Raw genomic sequence first — 9,655 nt, 5'->3', positions numbered from 1 at the left:
TTAGAGCTATGGGTCAGGTAAGCACCCACAAACCCTATTGGAATATTGAGTTAGTGAGCTTTACATTGATTGTGATGATAAATGTGTTGTTAGATTAAAATTGGTTGTTGACTGGAGTCGATTTAAGAATTTGGGAAGCTTGTGATCAAGCCTTGGAGGCTGGGTTTTGCTTGGAAAGAAGCTCGGATTTCAAAGCTTGGGGTGTGATATATAAGAGAGGTGTTCCGGGTTTATCGGGGAATCGGCCAAGGTATGGTTTTGGTTTCTCGTAATTAAGATATAATGTGTCGTGAAAATGTAGGTTAGTTGACCATAAGATAAGAGTAGAATTGTTGATTAGTGATATTGATTGATTATGTGGATTAGGAATTGTTTGATGACCAATTGTGGAGAATTTCTGAATTTCGATGATTATATTGGATTGTTGTCGTTGAGCTGGTTATTGATGTATTGTGATGGCGATGAATTTGGTTGGTGGTTGATTTGGAGTTTATTTTAGAAGTATTAAAGGGGTTGAATTTTAAAATTCTAAACTACTTGTTGAAAATCTGAAGTTTTGAAATGAAATGGCAACTTTGAAAGTGAACCGGCATTTTAATAGTGATTGGAATTATATGAGACTAAAAGCTAAGAGAACTACAACAAATATAGTTATCAATATTCAATTTTAAAGGTTTCGTATCTTCTAGAGAATTAGTTATGATTTTTCAAAGTTGAATTATGAAATTTGATTTTCTGCACTACTTTTAAACGAAGTTAGAAACTTTAAAAAGTTATAACTAATTCTGTGATAATCGGAATTGTGTGGGACCAAGTCTGGATTAAACTTGGAAATATAGGGAATTGGACTGAAAAAGTTGAGGCAATTTTGTTAAATGTAAAATTTATGGCACATTTTTAAATTTAAGTGGATAAATCTGTCTTGCAGCAGAGAAGTTCAAATAGGGCAGCAACTTGTTTGTCTTGATGCGACTCCTATGAGCTGAGTTTTGGAAAGAAACTAATTTTGTTTTAAAATTTGATTAACATAGTTTAATGCTCTAAAATTTCAGAATTTTAGGAGTTAAGGATTGGGAGTTGTGAATTTTTGAAAACTAGTGATTAAAGCCAGAAAGAATCAGTTTTCTGCAAGTTATGCATCCACTTCCAATGCTTGTAACTCTTAGAATTAAATAGCAATTGGGTTGAAACTAAGACAAACTTGTTGGTAGATAAGTTAGGAGTTTTCAAACCAAACTTTAGCCTAATTGAAGTTTTGTAGTAAAAGTTATACAAGTTGAAAGATACTAAGCTGGTTGATTTCTAAACATATTTTGAATTATTTCTGTCTAACTTTCAAATTATGTAACTTCTTCAATAAAATTAATATTGACTTGGAACTAATTGAGAAAGAAACTTGGATAAGTTATGTTTAACCATATTAATTTTGAATGTGGTTGGAATTAATTTGAATTTTATATGAAATATTGAATATTACTCACTGCTGCCATTTTTCTGGTTTTTAATCACTTCAGAGCAGACATAGTTTTCCTTTTATTCCTGAGGCTAGATTGATCAGAAAATTATAATTTTTTATTTATTTGAACGCTTAATTTGAGACGGTTTCCTGGACATAAAGTTTGTGCAATTCCGAATTCATTTGGTATTTTAAAAACATAATTGAAATTAGGCTGCCGGTGTTATTTTGGTAACTACCTTGGGTATGGATCTTAAGAAAAGATTCCTATATTATTATCAAATATTTTTGAGAATGTACTATTGTAGTACTTGCTGATAAAAGGTTAGTGAAATGTTGAGAAAGAGGTTTAAATATGAAATTGTTGTGAGCTTGACCTGGCAAGGTTTGAGGTGGTTTACCACTTGCCCATTGTCGAGATGTATGTGGGGTTCGTGGTGGTGTACTGCCCACATGTTTTTAAAAGAAAGAGATTATACGTGGGGTTTGTAGTAGTGTACCGCCCACATGTTTTTAAAAGAGAATGTTGTGTGGGGTTCGTGGTGGTTTACCGCTCTCAATGGTGGGGTTCGTGGTGGTGTACCGCCTGCCAAGTGGGGTTTGTGGTGGAGTACCACCCACCGATTTTCAAGAGGACGATATCCAGGTTAGATACTAGATGTGTCGGACTCTGGCAAAGTAACCGACATGTGAGCTCACGGCCAGTAGGAAAGGCATGCATCATATGCATTTATGTAACTTGTTTGGTTTGCACTACTTAGGTTTGCTTACTTAAATATCTATGCTTATTTGCTATATTTGATATGTTTGAATATTTACTTGTGCTTGCTGATGAGCAGATAATTTATACGCTTTTTGGCATTATTTTTAGTATGTTTTTAGTATGTTTTAATTAGTTTTTATTGTATTTTTATTAGTTTTTAGTTAAAATTCACTTTTCTGGACTTTACTATGAGTTTGTGTGTTTTTCTATGATTTCAGGTATTTTCTGGCTGAAATTGAGGGTTCTGAGCAAAAATCTGATTCAGAGGCTGAAAAGGACTGCAGATGCTGTTGGATTCTGACCTCCTTGCACTCGAAGTGGCTTTTTTGGAGCTACAGAAGCCCAATTGGCGCGCTCTCAACGGCGTTGGAAAGTAGACATCCTGGGCTTTCCAGCAATGTATAATAGTCCATACTTTTCCCGAGATTTGATGGCCCAAACCGGCGTTGCAAATCAGCTTCAGAATTCCCAGCGTTTAACGCTGGAACTGGCATAAAAATTGGAGTTAAACGCCCAAACTGGCATAAAAGCTGGCGTTTAACTCCAGAAAAAGTCTCTACACATGAAAGCTTCAATGCTCAGCCCAAACACACACTAAGTGGACCCATAAGTGATTTTTACGTCATTTACTCATTTCTGTATACCCTAGGTTACTAGTTCACTATTAATAGGATCTTTTGACACTGTATCTGGACCACATGACACTTTACACGTTTCTCATTGTATCTTCTATAGCATGAGTCTCTAAACCCCATGGTTGGGGGTGAGGAGCTCTGATGTGTCTTGATGGATTAATGCAATTACTACTGTTTTTCATTCAATCATGCTTGCTTCCATTCTAAGATATCACTTGTTCTTAAACCTGATGAATGTGATGATCCGTGACACTCATCATCATTCTCAACTATGAACGTGTGCCTGACAACCACCTCCGTTCTACCTCAGATTGAGTAGATATCTCTTGGATTCTTTAATCAGAATCTTCGTGGTATAAGCTAGAATTGATGGCAGCATTCAAGAGAATCCGGAAGGTCTAAACCTTGTCTGTGGTATTCTGAGTAGGGTTCAAGGATTGAATGACCGTGACGAGCTTCAAACTCCTGAGGGCTGGGCGTTAGTGACAGACGCAAAAGAATCACTGGATTCTATTCCAACCCGATTGAGAACCGACAGATGATTAGCCGTGCTGTGACAGAGCGCGTTGAACATTTTCACTGAGAGGATGGGAGGTAGCCATTGACAACGGTGAAACCCTACATACAGCTTGCCATGGATGGATCCTTGCGTGTTTGAAGAAGAAGACAGTAGGAAAGCAGAAGTTCAGAAGACAGAGCATCTCCAAAACCTCAACCTATTCTCCATTACTGCAAAACAAGTACTTATTTCATGTTCTTTTGCTTTTCACAATCAATCCTGATAATTTTTGATATCCTGACTAAGAGTTACAAGATAACCATAGCTTGCTTCAAGCCGACAATCTCCGTGGGATCGACCCTTACTCACGTAAGGTATTACTTGGACGACCCAGTGCACTTACTGGTTAGTTGTGCGGGATTGCAAAAGTGTGATTGCAATTTCGTGCACCACTTGCCTTGTCTGCTTTGTCTGTCTGTGCATCGGTATTTCAGAGGATTGGAGAAAGAGATGAAGAGCTTAGGGGTTAAGTTAGGAAGTTAGATAGAACCAGGAATCCTTAGATACCTTACTCTGTTTCTGGTTTAAAATGTTAGTTTTAAGTTTGAATCTATTGTCGGAAGTTCTAGGATTGTCTTTGGCTTTCCTGGGACCTTATATGTTAGTTATGTGGGCACCGTTACCATGCTGGGAACCTCCGGTTCTCATCTCATACATATTTTGTGGTTTTCAGATGCAGGACGTGAGGCACCTCACTGAGGCATACTGAAAGCTTCTGATAGTGGAGATCCTTGTCTTTGGGACTTTATTTTGAATATAAGTATATATGTAGATACTTTTATCTTCACTACTTATGTACTGATGTATTAACTTCCTCTTAGAGGTTATTTTGGAGAAATAGGTTCTGTAACTCTGTATCTTGAGCCTATTTTGGGTTCTCTTATATATATGTTATATACTTATGTCCTCAAGCCGGTTTGTCTTTGCGAGCCGAGTTTTGAGTTTTGATATTTGTGCCTTGGAGCTCTCTTTCGGTTATATTTATATTAGCTTCTCTTATCTTTCCGTTTTTCATTTATGTAACATGAGTGTTGCGCTTTTCATTTTACCATTTTTTATTTTAACCTTTCTTCAAAGGCTCCTAGTTATAAATCTTTTTCACTATATTATGTATATAAATTTTTTCTTTTAGAAGTCGTAGCCCCTCACCACCTCTGTTTTACATCCTAGGTGTAAAGCTCTGTGTGGTAAGGTGTTACATTATGGTATCAGAGTAGTTCATTCCTATAAAGCCTGAAGAACGGACTGACTATGCTTCTGAGCATACTCTGAGTTGTGTTTCGTGCTATTTAGGATATCTGATTGATAAACATAGCATAAGGTTCATGAGTTTGCAATTGGAACTTCGAAGCACTAGATTCACGATGTTGAGACTGATCATGATGATATCACTTGTTTCGTGTGAATAGGACCGGATGGCAACTCGTGGACGCGGTTGCGGGCGAGGGGAAATAGGAGTTGAAATGAGGAACATGAGACGAATGCGAACAACCCTGCAAACTTCGTGGATGCACTGGAGAACATGGCAGCAGCTATGCAGGCCACGTCTGCTACCTTAGAAAATCAACCTAATAATGGAAATGGTGGAAATGGGAATCATGGGCCAATGACCTTAGCCACTTTTCTGAAGGTACATCCCCCGACCTTCAGAGGGACCACAAATCCTACTGAAGCTGATAACTGGCTCCGAGCAATGGAGAGGGCCTTGCAAGCTCAGCAGGTTCCCAGGGAACAATGGGTGGAGTTTGCGACCTACCAATTGCAGGATGAAGCCCAATACTGGTGGCAGAGAATGATGAGCGGATAATTTATACGCTTTTTGGCATTGTTTTTGCATAGTTTTTAATATGTTTTAGTTACTTTTTAGTATATTTTTATTAGTTTTTATGCAAAAATCACATTTCTAGACTTTACTATAAGTTTGTGTGTTTTTCTGTGATTTCAGGTATTTTCTGGCTGAAATTGAGGGGCTTGAGAAAAAATTTGATTCAGAGGCTGAGAAAGGACTAAAGATGCTGTTGGATTCTGACCTCCCTGTACTTGAAGTGGATTTTCTGGAGCTATAGAATCCCAATTGGCGCGCTCTCAATTGCGTTGGAAAGTAGATATCTTGGTCTTTCCAGCAATGTATAATAGTTCATACTCTGCCCGAGATTTAATGGCCCAAACTAATCTCAAAACATCGGTCAGAGACCCTTTTCTGGCGTAAAACGCCAGAACTGGCACCAAAGCTGGAGTTAAACGCCCAAACTGGCACCAAAACTGGCGTTTAAACTCCAAGAAGAGCCTATGCACGTGAAAGCTTCAATGCTCAGCCCAAATACACACCAAGTGGGCCCCGGAAGTAGATTTCTGCACTATCTACACTTAGTTACCCATTTTCTGTAAACCTAGTTTACTAGTTTAGTATACATAGCACCTTTTTCTATTGTATTCATATCTTTATTTCATTTTTGAGACTACCTTTGGATCTTTAGATCACGTTTGGGGGCTGGCCATTCGGCCATGTCTGGACCTTCATCATTTATGTATTTTCAACGGTGGAGTTTCTACACCTCATAGATTAAGGGATAGAGCTCTGTTGTTCCTCATGAATTAATGCAAAGTACTATTGTTTCTCTATTCAATTCATGCTTATTCTTGTTCTAAGATATTCACTCGTACTTCAACTTGATGGATGTGATGTTCCGTGACACTCATCATCATCCTCCCTTATGAATGCGTGCCTGACAACCACATCCATTCTATCTGCGAGAGCTTGAGTGTGTATCTCTTGGCCTCCTAGCTCACGACGCATGGTTGCCTCTCCTGACAATAGAGCCTTCCATTTTGTGAGATCAGAGTCTTCGTGGTATAAGCTAGAATCAATTGGCAGCATTCTTGAGATCCGAAAAGTCTAAACCTTGTCTGTAGTATTCCGAGTAGGATCTGGGATGGGATGACTGTGACGCGCTTTAAACTCGTGACTGTTGGGCGTAGTGACAGTGTGCCAAAGGATCAAGGGATCTTATTCCGACACGATTGATAACTGACAGCTGATTAGCCATGCGGGAAACCGTAGCGGACATGTTTTCACTGAGAGGACGGATGGTAGCTAGGGGTGTCAGGCGGGGAAGCCCGCCCCGCCCCGCCGGAAGCCCGCTCTCTGGCGGGCTGGCCCGCCCCGCCCCGCCTATTCAGGCGGTCCCAAAATCCTAGCCCGCCCCGCCTAATGGCAGGCTGGCGGGCTGGCGGGCTAAGCCCGCCTAATTAGTTTTTTTTTAATAAGAAAAAATATCTTCTATTTAAATCAATATAAATCGGGCTAAGCCCGCCTAATTAATTATTTTTTTTTAGAAGAACATATCTAATATCTTCTATTTAAATCAATATAAATACAAATATTAAATATAAATAGTCTTCAAAGGATATAAATAGTCTTCAAAGTAAATAAACATAATCCAATTATCCAAAATACTCAAGTCATAGTTATAAATAGTCCCATAGACAAAATAAATATATAATCCAAAGTCCAAAAACATAATTATAAATAGTCTTCAAAGCAAATTAAACTTAATTCAATACACTTAATTTTCATCTTCATCTTCATATAAGTCAATAACATCATTGGAACCAACTCCTGAAGAATAGCCTTCTCCTTTTGCAATATCTTCCTGATCTTTATCTTCCTCTAGAAAAAAGTAAATAAATATATTAGCAAAATAGTACATAATAATGTTCAAAATCACTCAAGTATGTATGTCATAAATATAATATACCAAAATCATCATATCCACGTATCCAATTTCTGGTGCAAATCACCGCTTCAACATTATCTGACAACAAACGACTTCTATACTTATTCAAAACATGAGAACCCATGCTAAATGCAGATTCTGAAGCCACGGTAGTAATAGGAATGCTCAACAAATCTCGTGCCATTAGTGATAGTGTTGGAAACGATGATGGTTGTCTTTCCACCATTGCAAAACATCAATGATTGCATCATTGCAAAATAATGTTGCCTCACTCAAATAAATATCCAGTTGGTTCTTTCCACTTTTCACTTCAGCTTCTTGATTACGGGACATCAAATCCTTTGCATTACAAACAATATATGAATCAAAAAGCATGAAAAATAAAAACACATATAATCAAGTAGATAAAATACTTACACCAACAATTTTAATAAGCTGAGTTCCAATTGCAGAAGATGTTGCTTGAGAAAAATTACTTGAAATTTGGGAAGAACTCTCTACAGTTGTAGAGGAATTTTAGTCATAAACCTCAAAAAGCTTGTATAACTTACTCTTCACAAGCTCCACTTTGTCTTTAGCACTAATAGGATCAATCTCATTATAGCAATGAACCAAAGTGTTGAGTTTAAATCTAGGATCAAGAACTGCCCCAAATTCAAGAACAACACTGTATTCTTCCCAATATTTATTGAACTTAATCATCATTTTTTCTCCCATGTTCCTTATAATCACTTCATCATTCTTCAAACTATTCATTAAAATCAGCTGGATTTGCCAAACTTGTAAAAAATACAAGTTGGATGTTGGATAAGAAGTTCCAGACATCAACTTGGTAGTTTCGTAAAATGGTAACAAGAAATCACATATCTTTTCAGTTCTTCTCCACTCATCTGATGAAGGACAAAACTCCCTAAACCCAGCTTCTTTTACTTTATACATTTCAAAAGCTTTCTTATAAGGAATAGCACTTGCAAGCATTGCATAAAGTGAATTCCACCTAGTAGGAACATCTAAACATAATGCAGTCGTATACTCAAGTCCCTCAATATCTTCAAAACATTCTTTAAACTTAACCATTCGACTTTCAGATTTGCTCAGAAACTTAATACCCTCTCTAATCTTAGACACTGCATCACCACATATTTTCATTCCATCTTGGACAATAAGATTTAAAATATGAGCAGAGCAACGAACATGAAAGAATTCACCACCACACACCAATGAACCATGCACATCCAAAGTACTTTTCAAGTGTTCAACACAAGTATCATTAGAAGAAGCATTATCCAAAGTAATGGAAAAAATCTTTTTATCAACTTTCCACTCAGTCAAAAGCGTAAAAATTTTAGAAGACAATTCAAATCCTGTGTGAGGAGGAGGCATATGACAAAAATTGAGAATTTCACTCTGTAATTTCCAATTCTCATCAGCAAAATGTGCAGTCAAACATATAAACCCCTCATTGGTACTGGAAGTCCAAAGATCAGATGTTAAGCAAATTCTATTTGGAATGGAAACTAAAATTTTTTTAAGTTTCGCAGCTTCTCTCTTATAAACTTTCACTATGTCAGCTTTAACCGTATTCCTAGAAGGAAGTTTCAAAGTTGGACTAATATATTTCACCCAATTTCTAAATCTCCTATCATCAACCATATTAAAAGGCTTATCCCCAGCAACTACATACCCAGCAAACATATCTCTAGCCACTCCTGAATCAATCTTAAGTGAACCCATTTTAAGTTACAATTCTGCTATAGTCTGACCAATATCTTCATGCTTAATTTGAGTACAACTATCAAGATGCCGTTTTATAGTAGAAGTGCCATATCGCTTACCTCCAGCTTTAAACACTTTCTTGCATCCTTTACACTCAGCACGTTCTACTCCATCCTTATCTGGACCGAGCTTTTTGAAAAAATTCCAAACATCAGAGGTTGCTGGTCTCAGCCTTTTCGAACTAGGTTCATCAACCTCGACCGGAGCAGCCTCAGAACCAACTCCAGTGGTAACAAGGTTACTCACAGTTTCAGAATTCATATTTCCTAAAATAAAAGTAATGTAAATTGTTTATATGAACTAGGTTTTTCAACCATTAGCAAATCATACAAAAAACAGCAAGTATTCAGTCATAATCAAAACTCAACCATTATGAAGTATATTCAAAACTCAACCATTATCAAATTCAAGCATTTAACCAACAATCAACCATTATCAAGTATATTTAAAAATTGAATACTCATCTAGTTAAAACAATTTAGCACATTAACTTAAATGCATATTTTAACAACGAAATAAATTGTTGTCCCGCAATCAATGTATAGTCAAATACTGTTATTTTTCTTAAGAACTGGTACCACCCTCAAATCTCAATTACAACCAGTTGACCCTTTGCCAGGGCAAAATTTTAATTTATAAACCATAACTCAAAGTTATCTTATTTAACTTAATGTTTATAATTTCATACATATAACATTTATAATTACACACTTATTACATCTAATATTA

General features: G+C 36.9%; 1 protein-coding gene across 1 annotated transcript; it reads right to left on the bottom strand.

The window, feature by feature from the left end:
• Positions 1 to 7,666: 7,666 nt before the first annotated feature.
• On the bottom strand, positions 7,667 to 8,884 carry LOC130966181 (zinc finger BED domain-containing protein RICESLEEPER 2-like). The gene has a single exon (XM_057890956.1). The coding sequence runs from the start codon at positions 8,882 to 8,884 to the stop codon at positions 7,667 to 7,669; it is 1,218 nt and encodes a 405-aa protein (XP_057746939.1).
• Positions 8,885 to 9,655: the final 771 nt, after the last annotated feature.

The sequence above is a fragment of the Arachis stenosperma genome, chromosome 3 (genome assembly GCF_014773155.1).
Source record: "Arachis stenosperma cultivar V10309 chromosome 3, arast.V10309.gnm1.PFL2, whole genome shotgun sequence".
NCBI classification, from domain to species: Eukaryota; Viridiplantae; Streptophyta; class Magnoliopsida; order Fabales; family Fabaceae; genus Arachis; species Arachis stenosperma.
This window is presented reverse-complemented; position numbering and strand designations above follow the sequence as displayed.

Excerpts from the sequence above, each read along its gene's own strand:
- LOC130966181 (XM_057890956.1), bottom strand. The coding sequence starts at position 8,884 with ATGGGTTCACTTAAGATTGATTCAGGAGTGGCTAGAGATATGTTTGCT.